General features: G+C 40.7%; 1 protein-coding gene across 1 annotated transcript in view; it reads right to left on the reverse strand.

Moving 5' to 3' along the window:
* Window positions 1-21755: 21755 nt before the first annotated feature.
* The window catches only part of MLLT3 (MLLT3 super elongation complex subunit), a gene marked incomplete at both ends in the record, with an annotated part of 131601 nt that continues 130303 nt past the window's right edge, over window positions 21756-23053 (reverse strand). Inside the window, one exon of the mRNA XM_082335408.1 lies at window positions 21756-21887. Within this exon, the coding sequence (XP_082191534.1) occupies window positions 21756-21887 (132 nt within the window). The remainder of the gene's footprint in view (window positions 21888-23053) is intronic.

Raw genomic sequence — 23053 nt, forward strand, 5'->3', positions numbered from 1 at the left:
AAGTCAGTGGCAGCCTAGGCAAGACCTTTCTTCCCCTACCAAACCATTGCATCTTATCTAATTTAAAACTGGTGGCTATATCTTCTTTCATTTTTTTACCCAGGCTTTAATTTTGGCCCAGTGTTAGATGTATGTAATGGCATGGAGGAAACACAGAGCCTGTGGGGGTGGGAGAAGCAGGGAGAGGGGGGAGAGGGAATGAGAGAAGCATGAGAGCACTCCTCAAGTTACAGATGGGGTTACAATGTCAGACACAGCAAGGCAAGCTGATTGCTGTTTGGAGAGGTAGACCTGAGGACACCAAGGCACAGGAAAGGAAGGTGACACTAGTTCTCCAAACATATCTTTGGACACCTGCTGCCAGGGGTTGGTCATGCATTGCTGGGGGTTCTCTGGCAGGGGCAAAGCACCTCTACACAGAGGAGGGAGCCAGTTGGAGGCCACAGCTACACAAGGACAAAGTCTCTTCAAAGTCTGAACAACCTTCAGGTCTGCACTGAAGTACCATTAGCAGTGTCAAGAGAGAGCAGTGGCATTTGTTTTGCATAAACTCACTTCACGATCTGAGACACTACAACACAGTATTTTCAGTCTCCTGTAGGCAAGTACTTTCTTCAAACATTGATTTTAAAAAGCAGTAAGCTGAAATTAGAAGTGTTACTATTCATTTTATGTCCACAGCCCACTGCTGCTGAAGGAGCATTGCAGATGCCAAGCTGACCTAGAAAGACACACATCCTGTTCCACCTCACTATTACTCTGCTGCTTGACAGCTTCCATCCTGGTCTTTGAACCAGGAACAAGACATAACAGTAAAGACAAGAATCAAAGCAAAAGGGAAGAGAAAGGAATCAAGACGGGGGGGGGGGGGGGGGGGGGGGGGGCAAGCATGCTAGAAGAAAGAATTTTCTTAACTTTTTTAAAAGCCAGTACATGATTAATGTTTCAAAGAAATTTTAATGAAAGACAAAAGTCCTGAAGCTACTTAATATTCCAAATCAGTAACAGACTCGTGTTTGCACATGCATCTTTATAAGCGGTATACACATTTACTCATGAGCTCTCACAAAGACATTTAAATATGATTTAATTGTTCCTTTTTTCTTCTTTTTTTTTTTAAACTACTGAAACCATTTCCTTTAATTGCATGCCAAGGCCTGAGAGAGTTTAGTGGCACTTGAAAACATTGCCCAAATAAGCGAACCAATTAGATTAATTGGCACCAGAGGTACTGTGTGCTTTTGGATAGTACACAGATGGAAAAAGAACCCTCAACATTTAGTAGTTTTAAAGCTGTGTTTGTAAAGCTTTAAGGACTGTGTCTATGTATCATGCTGCTATTGATTTTCATAGACGGGGAATGGGATGTACACATCCTGTCACAATGCACATCCACAAAATATCTTCCAGACCCAGAAATACAGACACCCATTTTCAGTCACAGAACAACTCAGAAAACATACTGTGCATGTTTCTGGAGAAGAGAGGGTAGAGAAGAGGCACACAAAACAATCCCTCAAATAATTGTCAGATGATTTATATTCATATTTCAGCAGTGCCATAAACAAATAAATGCTTAGACTTACACACAGTTTCCAGGTTCCAGCTTCCAAAAGTTCTCTACTCTTTCAATATTTTTTTCTTTAGTCCTCACCTTGCAATACCTTAGGGAATTTCAGTAGGAATTTTCTTTTGGGGTTGGCAACATAAAATCTTTAAAGGTACTCAACATTTTACAGCACCGCATGCCTTCCAGATTCCTATGTTGCTAATTAGGAGCTCATACTACCTGCATCTTATGCAAAAGTCGCACGAGGCAGATGCAAGTGCTCAAAAGACTTCCGCAGTTGCAGTAAGTGGCTGGGCATCATGGGATGAAAACAGCTAGCCCAATAGCTATTGCAGAGTTGGTGGCGTATTCGAGAAGTTATGTAGTTCTTTTCAGCACACCTAATACCTCTGAACTCACTCTATTTAGATGAGAAGCAGTGAAAGAAAGAACTGACTGACTGTAAATTAATAATAAAACCAGCTTCAGAAGTCCCCTGTGAGGTAAAGGAATATTCCCACTTCACCATACTAAAACTAGTATTGAAAAACAAAGAGTCTGATGACAGCCAGACAGAAGCACTTTGTGGAAGCAGTGTTATGTTCCAACAATCCTTCCTACCCAGTGCTGCTGTGCATAAATTTGTGTTTTTTCACCAAACTTGCAGTGAGATGGGACCATACTGTCAGCTCAGCAGGACTGGTAACTTGGTGGCAAGCAGTAGAGTAGTTGCTGCCCTAAGGTTTCAAACTCCTTAAAAAAAATTAGCCTAAGCTGACTACATAAATGATCCATTACTTTGGTCACATACGGCACCAGAAGGGAAAGGGGAAAAAAAAATCCCCAAACCTTCCCATGATAGCTATTTTTTTTTGTTATAGCACAGGTTTGCAGCAACTGGATGATGAGATCACTGATTGTGGACCCTGCACACTTCAAAACCCAGGCAGATCTCCTACGTTGATGAGGACTTGCTATGAGACATGAGAACAGGCTATGGCCCATGTACAAAAGAAAGTGGATTATTTTGATCACGTGACATAATCCTTCCCAGATGGGTGACAAGAAAAGGTGTGTATTGGGTCTGGCTGAGATGGAGTTAATTTTCCCCATAGCATCCCTCATGGTGCTGTGCTTTGTATTGGTAGCTAGAAAGGTGTTGATAACACACCAGTGTGTTGGCTACTGCTGAGCAGTGCTTGCACAACATCAAGGCTGTCTCGCCAACAGTCCCCCCCCCACACCAGTAAGCTGGGGGTGGCCAAGATCTTTGGAGGGGACATAGCCAGGATAGCTGACCCAAACTGACCAAAGGGATACTCCATATCATATGACATCTGCTCAGCAACAAAAGCTAAGAGAAAGGAGGAGGAAGAGGGGGGAGGCATTTGTTAGTTACAATGTTTGTCTTCCAGAGCAACCGCTACGTGTACTGAAGCCGTTTCCTGGGAAGTGGCTGAACATCACCTGCATTATGGGAAGTAGAGATAAAATCTTTGTTTACCTTTTGCTTCCATGCATGGCCTTTGCTTTTGCTTTTATTAAACTGTTTTTATCTTGACCCACGAGTTTCTTTTTCCATATCCTTTTCTCCTCTCCCCTGCTGTGCTGTGCTGAGGAGGGGAGTGCTAGAGCAGCTTGGTGGCACCTGGCATCCAGCCAGGGTCAACCCACTACAGGTGTAAGGAAAGACAACTGAATTTCTTCATGATAAGATCACTAACTATCCTCAGCTTTCAATCTCAGACGTGAAAACATTTACCTCACAGACTTTTTCGATGAATGCAGTTTTGCATTCACACTTCCAGGCCAAGGTCTGTGATGGTATGGCACTGTCTGGAATCAGACCTGGGCTGTCTAGCCAACGAACAATGAGCTAACGGAGACTCATTGAAAGAGAATAGTATTTGATTCTGTTTCAATCATTTGATCTATTTGTTTCCAAAAGCACAGCACACAGATTGAATAGGTTGGTGTTGCTGACTTCCCTGGTACAATAGTGCTTTTGAAACTGGCGCATTGCCTACAATATATTCAAAGCAATTGCTCCTGGGCTTCTCTTTTTTTTCTTTTTTTTTTGTTTTTACTAGCTGAATTATATCTTATTTATATGGTAAACTTCTCCATGATGTTCAGACACCTGTGGAGTGCTGTGCCTACTCGCAGTGCTGTGTAAGCAATACTTGGATCTCTAAAGTATTATAAAAGTGATTTACAGTGAGTGACAATAAGTGATTTAATAACTGTTTCAGTTAAGGCTGTAGGGTATATAGTAAACATCTTGCCTGCAAAACCTATTTCAGCTACTGTGGCTCTTGGCAGATCCATAAAAGCTCATGTGTTTAGTTACTTAAATTTAGAGACAAAACGAATTCTCCTGAAAGTTTCAGATGCTGTAAAGAGACCACACTATTAACCATTAATTTAACCATTAATAACCATTAAATTTTCATTAAAAGATGTATTTCTATGCAATCATTGGTTAATGCTTTCAGCAATAGTAACAAAACACAACCCCAAAACCTCAAGTGTTCTCTAACAAAGGCTGGTGGCTGGGCTTTGAGTGATAAGAAAAGTTAAAAAAAAGCCAAACACCCCAAGCCTTTAGGCAAAAGCAGCAGACAAAACACTTAAATATTTTCAGGTGTATTATGGTTTCAGCCAAGTATTGCAAATCCAATATGCAGGCTGTACAGAAAGTGTAACAAATTGAATGAGTTACTGGTATACACTCACTGTGATACATAAACATTGACATATTCTAGTTGACTTCTTTACTCTTCAGTTTCACAGTTTATCAAACTTCTCTCAGGACTGTTGTGAAGATTATGTATCAAATGTATAGAGACCTACTGCTGTATCTTTGTTGATTGAGGTCAGAGCTCATGGACCAATATTGTTGTATACTCAGGCAATTTACATTCAATAGGAGGCAAATGGGTGTTATTCTATAGGCCCCGTACTATTGTACCCAATTTGGGCAATACAGGAGGATACCCACTACAATGACATATACATAAAATACTTAAGCAAGTGACGAAGAAAACAGAGTAAAAGCCTGAGTGACTGTGGGACTCTTTTGAAAAGTGACGTTAATGTCGCTCATATACTATGGAAAATTTTACCATGTTGTTTTGGCAAAAATCTTCAAATGGTTGTTATTCTTGTGCACTTCCAGACATGGCAGAACAGTGAGGTATAAAACCCCTAGTGCTTTTCTTTCATCTCAGAAAACAGAGTGCAAGTCTTGACTTTGCTTCTTTTAAAGCTAATATTCAATATGGGATATGTTAGACTGGTTAAAAATAAATAACTTCTCTCTCACATTTCAGCATTTGGGGTTGAAATACAAGGCAGAATGGTCTGAGTGCTATTTTTTGTTTCTGTTATTTTGATAAGGAAAAGAAAAAAAGAAAAAACAAACCACCATGGATAAACTGGAGGATTACCAATAGACATTAAGTAGGACACAATGAGTCAGTAGCTCTGCTGAGAGTTTAACAAAGACACCATTGTTCTGCCACACAACAGGGGCAAAAGGTTAATCAGAGGTAAGAGCATACTAAAATTTAGGGACAGGAAAAGATATTAAACCTTCTGAAATATATCAAAAGCTCACTTTTGAACTTTTTCACCCTGCTTCTTTGTCATCTTCACGTCCCCTGGAACAAATCAAGATATCCTGATCTCATTAAATGACTGATTAACTTGCTTTCCTCAGAAATGTATTCCATACAGCCATCATTCACCAAGTGAAGAAATATTGTCAGTTTTCTATATTGACTCAGTTTCCTAGGGTACAGGCTGCATCTATGTTTCAGCTTTTGAACACCAGAAAAAGCTGTGGAGTTTCACATTTAAAGCCCCTGTACTGGGATTTTGAAAGTGTCCACAAAAGTATACCTGATATTCTTCAACTTCAAAATACTCTCTGAAGATTAGCCCCACAAAGCCCCATCTTGTTAGTTCACATCTTACTCTTTCTCCTTCCCACTAGTAAATTAACATGCTTTCATCCACACCAGCCCTTTGATTTTTTTTCTTATAATGAAAGTAAATTCTAACAAACACCAACGTTAATGCCTCATCCTCCCTCATCTCAGTTGCACATCTGTCAATACCCTGCATTCCTGTCTCTCTCTACAGCCCAGTCTCCACCCCTAATTATTTCTTCTGGTATTCCCCTTGAAAACAATTAACAGCATCAAAGCTCATTCCCTCCTTCCTGTTAACAGACTCACAGTACCTTTCCTCTCAGCCTGTTTGCCTGCAGGCAGGACAGCTGGGAAGACTGTTCCCTGTTCTTGTCACAGCCTTGGTGAGGGCACTCCATGTGCCCCCCTTCCCTCCAGGAGACAAAGCCAGTAACTTCAAGAGGGCATTATTAAGTTTTCAACTTTGGTGCTACAACTGTTCATGCCTTCAGCTAAAGCATCTTTCTCTTCTTCTTCGTGTATGTACCTGTACCCTTCACATTGCACCAACACTGCAAATGGGATCTTACCCGCTTATTCTACTCTCTCTGATCAGCCTTATGTTTGAACAGAATGTGTTAAAAGTTTCACTAGTTTTCCAGCGGTCCTGTTTCTATTGTCTTCTCCTCCCAATTTAGAGGAAATCAGACATTTATAACTCCGTAATTTAAAACACATTTCAGTTCAGCTCAGTGCTTGAGGGCAAGATGTTTCATACTGGTCAGTTTTGAAATACAGTGACTCCTGAAATTCCACTGAAATTTAGAGGTCAAATATGGACATATCTTTTCAGACCTTCTGGACCTTTCTGGACCATGCTGATCTCCTCTCTCTGGTGACCAGCAGTAGGACACACAGAAGTAGAATGAAGCTGCATCAGGGGAAGTTCAGATTGGACATTAGGAAACATTTCTTCACTGAGGGGGTGATCGGTCCCTGGAACAGGCTCCCCAGGGAAGTGGTCATGGCATGAAGCCTGTCAGAGTTCAAGGAGCATCTGGACAATGTTTTTATGGTTTAGTGTTAGTTGGTCCTGTGAGGAGCAGGGACTTGGACTCAATGATCCTTATGGGTCCCTTCCAACTTGAGATATGATTCCTGACAAACTACTTTGCTAAGATGAACAAATGTCACACTAGAAAAAAGGAGGAGAGAGCATATCTGTACTCTGTACTTTATGCATCTAGATTAAGCACAGAACAGACAGTTCAATTAGAAACTTAAGTTGTAGTTAATGGAAAAAGAAAACCATGCCCTGCAGGGAGTGAAGGAAAAGTGTGTCCAATTCAGAGGATAAAAGTTAGGTACTAAAGTAACTAAAAGTATATAGTTTAAATAGCCCAAACTGGACACTTAGAATGAAGGGAAGGTTAGTGATTTTAGGGACAGGGAACTAGGGACAATTTTCTGTCATGTAGCATTCTCAGATTAAAACCAAATGTCATTCAGACATGAGGCTGTAGTTCAGCTACACACAGTTGGGAACAAACACATTCAGCTTTATGTTATGGAGTTGGTCAAAGTAAATGATCACTAATGACATGTTGGACATGAAAACTCATTCACCAGATCTCCTGGAGCCAAACAGATACTTCCCTTGGTTTTTAAGTTTTCTACTTATCATATCATCATCCTCAATTTCAAGTCTTTCTATAGCGTGACTCCAGTTTTACATTTCGCCTTTTATGGTAAAAGCAGTCACTAATGCAAAGATTCTCTCTGTTGAAAGAATGTCCTAGCATAAGAAAAATATTGCCCAGGAGTTTTTCCGTACCACCTCTCATACCTCCTTGATCTTTCTAGGGAAGTTCAAAGAAGACCACAGTCTTCTCTGACCCTTTGTGTTACACAGCATTCATTGCTAAGCAAACTTAACATTTGATTCATTAGTTTAAGTTTATATATCATTGTGTCCCTTGCTGTTTTTTCTGAAAAAAAAGGATATGTGTGGCCATTTTCTGACATCTGCCTTGAGAGAGAGTGGGAAAAAACCCACAAAAACTCTGCAAAGAATTTCTTTGCTTATTTATCTTCAGATAAAGGATGCATCCTCAGCTCTCTTCTAGACCCTTTTTGCTGCTCTGGCAATAGGAAGAGCCAGAAAATCTTTGTAACTGGTTACCTGGCATGCCCATTCAAGAGAAGAAATCCCCCAGACTGGATGATGGATGCTTTTCCTACTCTAAACTGCACAGCAGCCCCAGCTCAGACTGCATATGATCAAGCCTCATGGTCTGATAACTGTCCCACTCTTAATTATCTAGCTTCTATTTAGTGACTATGGACACAGATAAGGCTGTGGGATGCTCAGTGCCTTCTTCACCTTGGCCTTCGCTGAAAGAGTCCGCCAGGCCTCTGTGCTTTGGGACAGGCTTCAAGGAAGAATCGAGGTACCGGGAGTGGAGGAGGATTGAGTCTAACATCTCTTGAGAAATCCTGACCCCTGTGTGTCCATGGCACCTGAAAGGATGCATCCAACAGTGCTAAGCAAGCTGGCTGACACCTTATCACAGCTATTCCCTAACACCTTGGACAGGTCATGCAGTTTGAGGGAGTATCTTCTAATGCTAGAGAAAGGCAAATGTGGTACCCATCCTTAGAAACTGCTAGAAGGGTGATCTGCTGAACTACAAGTCAGTTAGTTAGCATCTTTTCAGCCCCTGGGAAATTCATGCAGTGAGTTCTCTTGGAAATCTCTTCCAGGCACATGAAGGTGGTGGTAGTGGCAGGTAACAGACACCATGTAATTACCAGGAGTAAAAGGGAGAGCAGTGGATGTCATTTACCTCAACTTTAGGAAAGATTTCAACATATTCTCCCATGGTATTTTCATATTCAGGTTCAGACATTATGGTCTGGCTGGGGAGACAGCTACATGACTAAAAAACTGTTCAGGTGGTCAGGCTTAAAGGCTGGTGATTAATGGTTTGTGCTCTACCTGGAAGTGAGTTACAGGTGGCATTCCTCAAGAGTCTCTATTGGGATCTGTCCTGTTTTACACCTTTATCAGTGACCTGAAGGAAGAGGTCGCCATAAGGTTGGGGGCCCTGTAGTCAGGTACTTGAGAGCAGGGCTGCATGGCCTAGACAGGTGGGAGGAAGGAGATGGCAGTGACCCTGTGAAGTTTAACAAGGACAAATGCTGAGCTCTGCCCTGTGAAGGCAGAGCACTGCAGTGATGCAGGCTGGATCCAGGGAGCAACTCTGGGGGAACACCCGAGCCGCAAGCTGAGCAGGTGCCAGCCATCTACCCAGGCAGCAACAAGGGCCAGCAGCACCCTGGGTGGCATGAGCAGCATGTTGCCCTGAGAGGCAGGGGAGGGATCATCCCCTCTTCTCTGCACTCAGACCACATAAGGAATACTGCCTCGGTTGCAGGAGAAACATTGACAGACTGGTGGGAGTTGAGGGGAGGCCATCAAGATGGTGGAGCTGGAGCCCTTGCCCTGTGAGGAGAGCCCGTGGGACAGGGCTGGTTCAGCTGGGAGGAAGGATGGCTTTGGGGACACCCAAATGCATCCCAGGAACTGACAGGAAGGGTTGAAGGAGACGCAGTCAGGCTCTTCACAGCAGTGCATGAGGGGAGGGCAAGAGGCAGCAGCACAAGCTGAAACACGAGCGAATCAGGCTGGAGATAAGGAGAGGTCTTCTCCCTATGAGGAGCTTTGCAGGAAAGTTAACAAGTCTTACATCACTACTTCAATCCTATTAACCAAAATAGGTTCTTAATAAACTCAAAAAGGAGCAGTCAGTTCCTCCTGTTTCCTAAATTTCCCTTTTAGAAATCACAGATTCATTCTTTATCCAAAGATACTATAACAAAAAAGTCAAAACCATTATGTGCTCAAGCTTTCACAGTAATTACTGTGTTAGGACAACCAGGTTTTATATTTGCTCTCCTTTAAGAAGTAAACATTGGAAGTTTACCATGGTGTTGGAGAGACTCACTGTCCAGTCAGCCATGGTGATTCAGCAGTATTATAGGTTTTTGCCTTAAGTTTCTCTTATTTTACATACACTGAAAATTTGGTAGGAATCCTGAGGGCTGCCCCATATTTCCACCATTAAGATCCTGATCCTGCAAACAAACCCCCCTCCCAACATCCATGTAAGTCTCATAAAGTGGACTGCAAATGACATGTGTCTGTTTTCACAAGCTTGGGAAATTACATAGGATCAACTCTTTCAACAGATATTTTAAAATCAATCACTGTACAATAATGACAGAGGCACATAAAGCCAGTGAAGCACACTGCTGAGCTGGGACTGTTCAGCCTAGAGAAGAGAACACTCAAGAATGATCTCATGTGTACAAATACTTGAAGGGAGGGTGTAAAAAAGACAGAGTCAGGCTCATTCCAGTGGTGCCCCGTAACAAGAGGTAGTGGACAGAAATGGAAACACAGGTGGTTCCCTCTAAACATCAGGAAACACCTTTTTCCTGTGAGAGCGACCAAGCACTGACACAGGTTGCACAGGGAGGTTGCAGAGTTTCCATCCTTGAGATACTCAAAAGCTGTCTGGACATGGTTCTGGGCAACTGTCTCTAGGTGTCCCTGCTTGAGCATGGAGGTTGGACCAGACAACCCCCAGAGGTGCCTTCCAACCTCAACCATTCTGTGACTCTGTGACCTTCATTCTGCTAGATGCCATTGATCTATGAAGTGCTATCTTGCAGACATATAAGCCTTTTCATCACTGGAAGAAGAGAGCGGAAGGTGAAAATTGTGATAGTCTCTTACCACAGCAAAGGAACTGAAGCAGCAAAGTGGTGTAATGCCTTGTTGAAGGTCACACAGGATATATGTGGTGAAACTAACCAGTTGTTTGTGTCATAGTAATGAATTTCCTTGAAATATGTGGTCCATTCAGAGGGCACAGGTATACATATGCATGAGAGCAGATTACTCACAATAGCAAGTTTGCTTGCCTCTCAGCTACTTTCTGACATTTTGTAGCACAGCAGTGAAAGGTGCAAGGCACCCATACTCTTTGCCAATAAAATCTTTAAAAATGTAGGATTCTGAATAATAGCACAGGTAGACTATTGAAGATAGGTGACGACACCATGATGTGACGGTGAGGAGGAAATAAGTAGCCGGTCTGAGATAATCTCTGGAGCAATATGTTATTTCTGCCAGAAAACACAAGGAATGCAGGCATACACCTGAAAAGGCTGGATCCTGTTCCAAGCTGAAAAAGAAGGCAGCCAGCCAGTGACACCCAACAGTTTCACTATATCTGCAGTAAAATGGAGTTCTGAAAAGAAAGTTGCTAACACTACCAGTGTAAAAATGGGACACCCTCATCAGATATAAGTTTGGGTGAGATCTAAGGACAACTGATTCTCACACAAAAAACAAACCAAACAACCAAACAACCAAAAAAAAAAAAAAAAAAAAAAAAAAAACCCAAAACATATTTATAGGAGAATTCCTTAACACTGTTCTTTTCAGTCTTCTAGGTGATGACTACCAGAAGGGCGTTTTTCACCAAATGAGAGCAAAGGCTACAGTCGCTTAAGGGACATCACCAGTCGAGCCACTAATAATGTAGGAGAGGCATTTGGTAGCTGGTAAGACGTTTCAGCGAATTCCTTTTAGAAACCTTATGGCTAGTATGAGCAGATTATATCAGCCATAAATTAATCAAATGAGCCATTTTTTTCCCAAAGCACTACGACAAAACTGACCTACCATTCCACAGGTTGTAGGGTGAAATTCCCTAATGGAAACTGAAGCAAAGAAAGATGAAAAGGATTGCTGACCAACCACAGTAAAACAAGCTCTTCCAAACTTCCCTGCAGGTTCATCAGAACTCCTGTCTTTTTTTTGCATCCACGAGCAAAGATGTCCCTTTCAAGGACATTTTGTCCAGGTAGAAGAGAGAAAGGTTATTCTGAGATATCAAAGTTCATCAAAGTCATGATGAGTTCGATGACTCAAATTAGAGCCATCCATCCCATGCCAAGGTGAGCTTATGTTGGCATACACAGTATCTTTTCTAAAGTACAGATAAAACCAACAGGAGACTAAGTCATGGAGTGAACAAAATCTTTTCTTTATCTTCTCCAGAAACAGAAGTATTTTTCTGCTGCTATAACATTGCAAAGAAACTGACTGTAAAAAGTCCCTACCAGAAAAATACTGTAGTTTAAGACCAGGATAACTCTGTATGAAGTTGGTTCTCCAAGCTGAGGAGAATTCTGGTACCCAGTGAAGGTGGCTGACAACACAGTATGAGCAAGATTTTCACAAGTTCCAAGGAGAGATCCAATATTGAAATAGCACAAAGTATATTATCAAATTTCTTCAGTCAGAGAATGATATAGTGGGCAAAGAGGATGGAGTTTTGAGCAACAGAAAAGAACCAGGGGCTGCTGATGTATTAGGAACCAACAGGGAAACACTTGTGAAATGCCTCAGAGGAATTAGGGCGTGTTCCTCTAAAAAGGTGATGTGGTCAGCTGCCCAGCTGCCTCTATACCAATGCACACAGCATGGGTGACAAACTGGAGGAGCTGGAAGACATTGCACAGCTAGAAAGCTACCATCTAATCATTATCACTGAAACATGGTGGGATGAATCACACAATGAGTGCTGCAGGTGATGGTTATAAACTGTTCAGAAGGGACAAGGCAAGAAAGAAGGGGCAGGGTGGTTGCTTTGTACGTAAAAAAATGAATTGACTGCACGGAGCGGTCTTTGAAAAATAGCGATTAACAGGTTGAGAGCTTATGGGTAAAATTTAAGGGCCAAGCCAACAAAGGAAACCTCGTGGTTAGTGTTTACCGCAGGTCCCTCAACCAAGGGGAGCCTGTTGACAAAGCATTCTTACTTCAGGAAGTATCATGCTCACAGGTTCTCATCCTGCTGGGGGACTTCAATCACCCTGGTATCTGCTGGAAAAGCTGCACAGCAAGCTGTAAGTAGTCAAGGAGACGCTTGGAGTGCATTGAGGATAATTTCTTAATCCAGGTGACAGACAGCCCAACTAGAGGAGAAGTGTTACTAGACCTGTTACTTACCAACATGGAGGAACTAATTAAAGATGTCAAGCCTAATGATAGCCTGGGCTCCAGTGGTCATGCCCTAGTGGAATTCATGATCTTGGCATATATGGGCCAGGTGAAGAGTAGACCTCAGGACCCTGAATTATAGGAGAGGAAACTTTCTGGTTTTTAAGGAATTAGTGGATGGGACCTCCTGGGAAACTGCCTTCAGGGACAAAAGAGCTGAACAGAACTGGCAGCTCTTTAAGGACATTTTTTTTTTATTGTGCAAAAGCTCTCGATTCTTATGTATAAGAAATCAGGAAAGAAAGGCAGGACACTAGTATGGCTGAGTAAGGACCTCCTAGTCAAACTAAAGTGTGAGAAGAAAATGCACATGCAGTGGAACCAGAGACATATATCCTGGGAAGAATATAGGGATACTGCCTGGATGTGTAGGGATGGGGTCAAGAAAGCTAAGGTACAGTTGGAGCTGAATTTGGCAAGGAAGGTAAAGAATAATAAGGGCTTCTGCAGGTACATTGGCCAGAAAAGGAAGGTGAAAGAAAATGTAATCCCCCACCCCTCATAGATAATACAGAACTAGTGACATCTGAGAATGCTGAGGTATTCAACAGTTTTTTCGCCTCAGTTTTCAATAGTAATCTCTCTTCCCACATCTCTAAAGCCTCTGAACCTCAAGACAGGGACTGATGGAATGAAACCCCCCCCATCGTAAGTGAAGATCAGGTTCAAGACCAACTGAGGAAACTGAACATTCCTAAGTCCATAGGACCCAATGAGATGTATCCCAGGTTCCTGAGGGAACTGGCTGATGTAGTTGCCAAGCCACAGCCACTCTCCACCATATTTGAAAAGTCATGGCAGTCAGGCGAAGTCCCCAGTAACTGGAAAAAGGGAAACATCGCACCTATTTTTAAAAAGGGTAAAAAGACAGACCATGAGAACCAACGATCAATCAGCCTCACCTCTCTGCCTGATAAGATTATGGAAGAGATCTTCCTGGAAGATATATCAATGCATATGCAAGACTGGAAGGTGATTTGAGACAGCCAACATGGCTTTACCAAGGGCAAATCATGCCTGACTAAGCTAATGGCCTTCTACAATAGAGTGACTGCATCAGTGGAGAAGGAAAGAGCTACGGATGCCATTTACCTAGAGTTTTGTAAGGCCTTTGATACAGTCCCCCACAACATTCTTGCTACTAAATCGGAAAGATATGGGTTTGATGCATGGACTGTTAGATGGATAAGGAATTGGCTGGAGGGCCACATCTATAGAGTTATAGTCAGTGGCTCAATGCCCAAGTGGAAACCAGTAATGAATGGTGTACCTCAAGGGTGCATACCAGGACCAATACTATTTAATATCTACGTCAATCACATAGACAATGGGATTGAGTGCACCCTCAGCAAATTTGCAGATGACACCAAGATGAGTTGTGCAGTAGATTCACTTGAGGGAAGGGATGCCATCTAAGGGGACCTTGACAGGCTTGAGAAGTGGGCCCATGTGACCCTTGTGAAGTTCAACAAGGCCAAGTGCAAGGCCCTGTACCTGGGTGAGGGCAATCCCCTGCATCAATACAGACTGGGGGCTTAATTGATTGAGAGCAGCCCTGTGGAGTAGAACTTGGGGATACCAGTAGACAAAAAGCTGGACATGAACTGGTAAAGTGCACTCACAGCCGAGAATGCCAACCGTATCCTGGCTGCATCAGAAGAAGGATGGCCAGCAGGTCGAGGGAGGCGATTCTCCCCCTCTACTCTGCTCTTGTGAAACCCCACCTGGAGTACTGTGTTCAGCTCTGGAGTCCTCAGTACCAGACAGACACGGACCAGTTAAAGCAGGTCCAGAGGAGGGCCATGAAAATGGTCAGAGGGCTAGAACACCTCTCCTGTGAAGAAAGGCTGAGAGCTGGGGTTGTTCACCCTCAACACAAGGCTCCAAGTGAGACCTTATTGTGGCCTTTCAATAGATAAAAGGGAGTTATATGAGAGATGGAGAAAGACTTTTTACCAGGGCCTGTAGTGACAGGATAAGGGGCAATGGTTTTGAACTGAAAGAGGGTAGATTTAGATTGGATATAAAGAAGAAAATTTTTTTATGATGAGGGTGGTGAGGCACTGGAACTGGTTGCCCAGGGAAGTTGTGGATGCCCCATCCCTGAAAGTGTTCAAGGTCAGGCTGGATGGGCCTTTGAGCTACCTGACCTAGTGAAAGATGTCCCTGCCCATGGCTGGGGGTTTGGACTAGGTAATCTTTAGAGGTCCCTTCCAACTCAAACCAATCTATGATTCTGTGATATAGTATGTGCATTAACAATTATATAAGAAGAAACGTTATCATTAGTATAAAATCCACAGCCAACCAAGTGCATTTGGACTGTAAGGGAGTATATCTAAATTGTTCAAAAGGCTCCCTTAAAATGATTTCTATATACTGTTAATAGAGGGAGATCTGTACCAGCTGTGGTCCTTGTAGAAAATCTCCTTATCAAGGAAGGAAAAAAGCCTGTTCTTAAAGGAACAGTGACATAAGTTTTATAAGAGTGTGCTTGGATGCTCAAAGCAACATTTAGTTTACTTGGACACTCAGTGCATGAGAAAGGCCCAATACCAAGAGCTTCTCAAAGGGTCTGGCAAAGCCTAATGGGACTTGCATGGAGAAACCATAGGGTTGGACCAGATGACCTCTCAAGGTCCCTTCCAAGCTCAACAATTTTGTGAAACAGAATCAATCTTGCTTTCCTTGCTTCAGCTTCTTTTGAAGAAGAAACTGTAGATCCAGTGTTGATTCAGGCCATCAAAGATTCAGCAAATGTCTAATGCATCACATTGTCAAGGGAAGAGCTTGAGTCCTGATTTTTTATCGTTAACTATTTTAAGAATGTGAACCAGGAAGAAAGGAAGACATTGCATAGATGGAGAGAGAACAACTCTCTCCAAAAAAAAGAAAAAAAAAAATCTGTAACTGCAAAAGAGTAAAGGATAAAGAAAAATTTATCTGAGCAACCAACATCATGGTTAATCCTGAACATAATTCAACTTAAAGCAAGGCACTGCATCTAGCCAGCCACTTCTGATACCTGTGGTAATGCAAAGAGAAAGGGCTGTTCAGCACAGAAAAATTCCAGCAGACACTCATAATAATTAATTTTTTACATAAGTGGTGTGCAGATGTCCAAAGGAGTTTAGGCAAGAGACAGCCAAAACCTAATTCAGTACCTTAATCACTTACTTCACTTACTATACAGGCTGAGAAAGAAATGTGTGAGTAAGACTATAATAATAATAAAAATAACATTGCTAGGCCATCCTGCTTGCAGTGGTCCAACAGACCATCATGCGCTCCATCATGACACATCCTAATCTTAGATGTGTATCACAGAAGCTTCATCTTAATTCATCCTCTTATTATAAACTGTGCTAACAAAAAGTGACACTAATGAAAGCTGCACTAACTTCTTCCCACAAGTAAGAGAATTTTTGAGGGAAAACATTTCAAAGGCTTATATTTGTTGGACAGGAGTAGAAAATAAAAATAATAAAAAAGAAGTCACTGCCACGTTCCACTTCTGTCTTCTCATGCCCTGCTCGAAGAAAATAACAACCACATCACAATAACCCCACTCCAAACCTAACCAGGTCCTTAGCAAGCATGAAACTTCTGAGTGGGGACTAATACAATTGCAAAAGAGAATTCAAATATTTAGATGAATAGGCGAAGTGAAAACTTAGCTGCTCATGAAAGCTGAAGGAAGACTGCTTTACCTTGGATACCCTGGGTGGTGCTGGCTGAGCCTATCCTGAATGACTCCCCTGCACTGCTCAAAAACTAAGCCCTCCTGCGGCATTTTGCACTGTTTTCTAGACCACCCACTCCGACGTGGATACACAAACCACATGTGCTAGGAATGTCTGCCCTGCACTTGAAAGCAATATCAGCATTACAACCTTATTACTTGCGCAGCCAGGCTTTTAATACAACTTACTTGTTTTATCTTTTCAATACCTTTGATTCCTTAATAGTTTGTCTGTAGTCTCTCTACTGGCCGTTAGATGCTTAAGGATTTGAAAGGGGAATAGAACTGTTGGAAAAAGACACCACTATCAGAGTGAAAATATTTTTAGTGGATTTTTCCTCCCCTTCTCTTCCTCCCCTGAAGAGAATCAGCTTTATTTCTAGGTCTTAATAAAAAGATGTAACTGACAGCTTCACAAACCTACTATTTCCTAAACCGGACTCAGACCTTGAATTCTGTCTCCCTGTGAGCAATGATAAAAGGTAATCATTTATTCCTCACTGTGATGAGAAGGGTAAAGTTCACTAATGGAAATTCCAGCTTTATAGCATCAGTTCTCTGAAGGAACATAGGAAAATGCATGACCCATTTGATGTAACATTCAGGAGAGGGTTACTTCCAGTCAGAATTATACTGAATGATGAAACAAATACATCTTCTGCTGTATTCACAGACCTACATTTGACTTTGCTCAAATTTCCAGACTGGAAAAATTAGAAGTATATGAAGAATGAAAAATGCAACATTATCACTTTGCAGTAGAATCAATCTGGCTGAGGTAAAACATAGAATATAAATAAGATGCAATATACAAACAAATGTTAAACAGACATTAGCATCTCAAACCATAAGACAGCTTAGATTTTTGTATGATGTTGCAATACAGCTCTCTCTCATCAAGTCAGCAACACAATTATTACAGCAGTGAACCAAAGAAGCTGCCACTCTGCAAGCTGTCACCCTACCCAGACAGAACTGCTGACCAGCAAATGGTGTTCTCTATGTTATATGTTAAGGACCACACCCAGCTACTAAGGGATCTCTTCTTTACCTTTTTTTTTTTTTTCTTTAGTTCCCCCCGCCAAAGGGTATTGTTCTCACTGTGGTAATACTTCTCTTTCCTGTCTAGTCACAGTGGCATTTCTTGCTGCTCAAGTAAATGCAAGGCCCTTATGTGATTGTGCTTTGATGTTATTTTATCTGCTCACTCAGACACAGAGCCAGCCTTGTAAACGCCATTGGTTTAGCTGTGTTAATGCACTGATTAACTCCCAAGCACACACAAAGCACTGCAGATATACGAGTTTTAGTCCCCATCATCTGTTCGTAAGCCTTTTATGCCCAACAGTAAAGCTTCTTGGTACAGAATAGCTTCCTGGTGTACACTACATTCTATTGTATACTGCTTAACAATTAAGAAAACTATTGAGGCTCATAAAAACACATGCCTTGCACTTGTTAAACTTTGGAACGTGTTTTGCACTGCTTATTTTTGCAGTTCCTTCTAGCTCCTGCTATCGCTGAAAGTCTGACAAAATTTTCATCACAAATCTCAACTTCAGTGCATTGCACTACAGCAAGCTGTGCAAATCAATGGACCAATGAGCAAACACAAAAATACCAAGTCCCTCTATAGACTGAAACAAGAGTTTGCTAAAAGATACACTGCTTGCCATTATCTGCAAGTGGTAAAAGATAGGATATCATGTGTATGAACAAAGACAGTATGAAGTAAATCAACATCCTACCATAAGAGCAGCGCCTGGAGTAAGATAATGCATACAACAACTGAACAGGGCAGCTTTCTCTTCAGACTGTTCTACAGCTTTCCCATTAATTTTGAAACTAAGTAATGGGGCTTGAAATCAACATGCTGTTCAAGAGACCCCGAAACACCAGTATAGCTTCTAAGAAAACAAGGTGATACTTACCAAGTAAGGACCAAGGACTCAAAACAGATTGTGAACATACTTTATTTTACTGTGAGATTGTGAAACAAGGACAATGGGTCAGGCAAAACCCAAGAACTTGTAATTTCCTTCCCCCAGACTAAAAAAAACTTTAGTAGAAATATACTGGGCTCTCCAAACGCACTGTTGGGTGTGTGCTCTGCTTCTCATACTGAAAGCACAGACATAACCTAAAAACACACAACCAATGAAAAGAAGAGAGAGATCATCAACCATCTCTTACAATCCAAAGGCTAAAGACTGAGCATGGGTTTTGCTTTACCTTAGAAGACTCTGCTCACTTCAGTGTATGCCCATTCCTCCTTTCTTCCTTTTTCTCTTTAGCATGGACTAAGATGGCCTTCAAATCTAGATGATACTGAAATTTTTGTAAAGCCTCTCAGTGGATTCAAACTTCTAAAAAGATATTAAAATTTGTCTATCCAATCAGACATCCACTTTCTGAGGTGAAAAGTTAGTGGTGAGATGAAAACTGTCCTTACTATTGGATGCAACTACTGTTCTAGTAACAGTGATTCACTTATGCTGAAAATTATTTTTTAGGTATTGCAACTTACTGCTAACCTCAACAAATTAAACCAAATTCTCACATACAACTTCGTTTTAAACAGCTTGATGTTAAGTAAAACTCCAAAACATTTATTGCCAAAACACTTTGACCCATCCCAAAGGCCAACGCTCATATATGTTAAGGACTTCGAGGGTATCTTATTATTCTTTCTTTAAGAGAAATATGAATGTCCGAAATTAAGTGAACAAGGATTTATTTTGTTTTTGCATACAAAATTAGATGAAAATAGCTAATGTATTTTTTTTAGATCAACACTTAGTAACTCTTATTCTATGAGAATTTTGTGAAAAAGTCAACACGTGCACACACACCCACCCCACTGATGTCTATTTTCTTCCCTCTCCCATTGAATTAGAAAATTTAAGAGTTTAAGGATGATCCACAATTTGCATGAAATTCAGCACTAACTTGATACTGTAATTGCTGTCATCTCCCTTTTATGCCTATTCTCCTATTTGCTGTTTTCTTCCACCCCTGTTCTCAGTATATAATAAAGCTTATCTTCTATTTTAAGGGTAAAATGATTCATTTCACCATTTTTAACAAACCAGTGCAATAGTCATACTAGAAGGATCATGGGATTCTTCCCCCCTTGAAACTCAGTGATTTTTTACCACAAAACTTAGTTAGAAAAATCAAAATGGACAAAATTCCATATGTATCTGGCATAACTAAAAGATAGGAAGTTGAACACACACTATACACCAAACATTTTTAAGGTTGCTTTTAGATTTCCAAACATTTTCATATAAAATAATCAATAAAAATTGAAGTTTATCCCCTTCACATGCACCCCATCCCTTCCCCACCATCACCTGCCTTATGTCAAAAGTAACTTTAAAATTACACTCCCACTCCTGCTCCCCCTCCTCAATTGCACATTAATACATGGACTTAAAAGAACAACATAACGCTTCAAGTATGCTTCATGCCAATCATCAATAAGAGTCATAACATTACTGAAAAAGTACACTTATTCTTGGGAAGCCTGAGAAGGACTTCCTGCAGAGTGTGGTCAAACAACATTTTAAATAAGAAAAAAGCCCCCCAACCCAATCCGTATCCCACTGTCTCCAAAAGAGTAAAGTGTAAAATTTTCTTTGGACTTAAAGAAACAGTATTAAGATTTTCCATATGAATAAGAAATAACCCCAATAGGAATTTAGTTTTACAGTGCTGCACAAACTGTGCACATGAAACAGTAAGTCATACAGATACTACTGTTCAGCTCTACACATAGAGACTACATGTGGCATATAAGCATACACATGACATACTGGCCTGTTTAGAAACAACATACATTTTTTAAGGCTGGTAAACCTGAATAAACCTTTGCATCCAGAAGTATTTTTTAAATTATTTTCTCTTTTCATTAAGGGATTTGAACTTCTAACAGAAAGTTGATGATTTCATCAAGAAACCATCAGCAGTATGACAGTATGGAGCTTTGATGTGAAACTAAGTACACATCCTCTCATTTGATCATGCATAAACAAGGATTCTGATTTTAAAGAATAATGAATGGTATGAAAGAATACTCATTTTTATAGACAAGAAATCCTTCTGGAAACACAAGCAGGTCATTGAACAGACATAAAAATCTGGAAAGTGTAAAAAGCATATATGCATGTGTGTGCACATATATATACAGGTATGTGTATATATGTGTATACACACACATATATATGAAATATCATATATGTATTTATTCCGACATGTAACTGTATAATGACATATTTTTTTCTTTTCAAATAAAGGGTTTTAATTTAGCAGTTGTAAAAAAAAAAAAAAAAGCAGAAACAAAATCCCAAAACAAACTAAGCAGACCATATACTATATGAACAAACAAAAATGTTATGCAAATAATTGTATGACAAAAGCAAGTCACACACTGGCAGCAGAGGAGTGTTGAAACTCATAGTAATAAATAGCTCCAAATTAAGAATTTTCTACAACATTTCCTCAGAGGACAGGACCAGTATTTCTTCTTTTATGATGATCCTGCAGAACACTTTCACTCATATATATTGAATTTTATAACACTAAAACAGACACAAGAATGTAGACTGCAAAAGATGCTGGATTCAGGACAGTATACATAACATTTTTTGTTAGAAGTCCTACTGGTTTATTCACTAAGGCTAGACAGCAAATCATATGATCCTATTTGGTACATTTTCTACTGTGATCAAGATCAATAAATGGGTAGAGCCAAAGACCTGCGGTCCAATCTGCTGTGGTCCAACCCACTGTGGCAGATGGGAAACATAAAATAGGACCACTGTTTGGTCCCCAACTTTGTATCTTGTTTCCTGGAACTGCAGAAGTGGAAACAAGACTGTAGTGTTTTAAGTGACTAGAGAAAGATAGCAAGAAGTGGCATTTTAACATGAATAAGGTTACTAGGCTTGTGATAGTACTGCATCAAAAGAGCACACATGGGATCCCCTTACTTGCAACATCTGGTAGTGTCATTCAATGACTCACTGACTTTAGAATACATGTATGCAATAATAAATAGATCAGTTACGTAATAAGGCAGTGTGTTGAACATGCATTCATCTTGTGGACTGGAACACCACACAGAGAGATACATGATACCATACACATTCATTAAGACCAAGTATTTTTGTTTGTTTTTGTGTGTTTGTTTTTCAAGGCTATCCAGGCAAACTCTTCCAGAGCATTTCCTTCTTGAGAAGAGTGGTCCTCTGAGTCTTGTCACTTTTCCTCTCCCTTATCAAGAGATGATGAGTGGCTTTAAGGAAAAATAAAGCTGAAGAGAGTTGTTTTGTTTTTGCCCTCCATTTTGGTTGCATCATTCTGAATGTTTCATTTAAACAGTTTTTGATGCATCCAGCTGCTGAATCCTCAGGAGGTTCCAGATGTTTCCAGATAACTCTGTAGTTTACGGACTGTGGTTTTGTCCAGTGAGCAAAGATCAAAGTCAAAGGTTGTATTTGTAATATGAAAGTGTCCAGTTTCTTCTATAAGATTTACTATCTGAAAGGAAAAAAAAGATGGAGTTGAAAATTTCAGCAGTTTTATATGCCCACTGGATGTATTAACATGCCACTAAGTATCATATGAAAGGCATAAAACAAGCCCAATTGCCTCAACACCTGTAGGTTAAACCCTTATCCTTATCACTCACTTCCTTTCTGACATGAAGTATGGTCCAGACTACAGTACCTCTGGGGTTTTTTTTTGTTTGTTTGTTTGTTTTTGTTTGGTTTTTTTTGTTTTTTTTTAGATCATCATCAACCATAATGCCAGCCTACCCATCTGCCATTCCAGCAAACATTACCATTGAGAAAATATTTTTCAAATGTTAAAAGAAAATCTGTGTATTTTCTAAGTGTCCTGGTTTTGGCTGAGATAGAGTTAATTTTCTTCATAGTAGCTGGTACAGTGCTGTGTTTTGGATTTAGCGTGAGAATAATGTTGATAACACACTGATGTTGTTGTTGTTGCTGAGTAGTGTTTACACCAGTCAAGGACTTTTCAGCTTCCCATGCTCTGCCCAGGTGCACAAGAAGCTGGGAGAGGGCACAGCCAGGACAGCTGACCCAGACTGGCCAAAGGGCTATTCCATACTGAATGGCATCATGCCCAGTATATAAACTGCGGAGCTGGCTAGGGGGCAGCAATCACTGCTTGGGGACTGGCTGGGCATCAGTTGGCGGGTGGTGAGCAGTTGCATCTTTTTTTTTTTTTTCCTGTATTTTTGTGGGTGGTTTTTGTTGTTTTTGTTTGTTTTCCTTTTCACTATTATTATTATAATTTATTATTATTATTGTCATCATCATAATTGTTATTATAATTATTATTTCATTTTATTTCAATTATTAAACTGTTGTTATTTCAACCTGTGAGTTTTCTCACTTTTACCCTTCCGGTTCTTTCCTCTATCCCACCAGGAGGGAGAGGGGGAGGGAGTGGCCGTGTGGTGCTTAGTTGCCAGCTGGGATTAAACCACAACACTAAGTCTTTTAACAAACCAAAAAAAACCAAACCCAAGCCCAAACAAACAAAAAAAACCCCAGATAGATCTCTGTCTGGAATATTTACTGTGTGCATAGCTGCTAAGCAGGTTACTTTAGAAAAATAATCGGCATAAGCCTTTCTGCAAGCAAGGGAAAGAAATAAATCCTTATAGAATCTAGTCC

The sequence above is a fragment of the Platalea leucorodia genome (assembly GCF_965183815.1).
Source record: "Platalea leucorodia genome assembly, chromosome: Z".
Taxonomy (NCBI): domain Eukaryota; kingdom Metazoa; phylum Chordata; class Aves; order Pelecaniformes; family Threskiornithidae; genus Platalea; species Platalea leucorodia.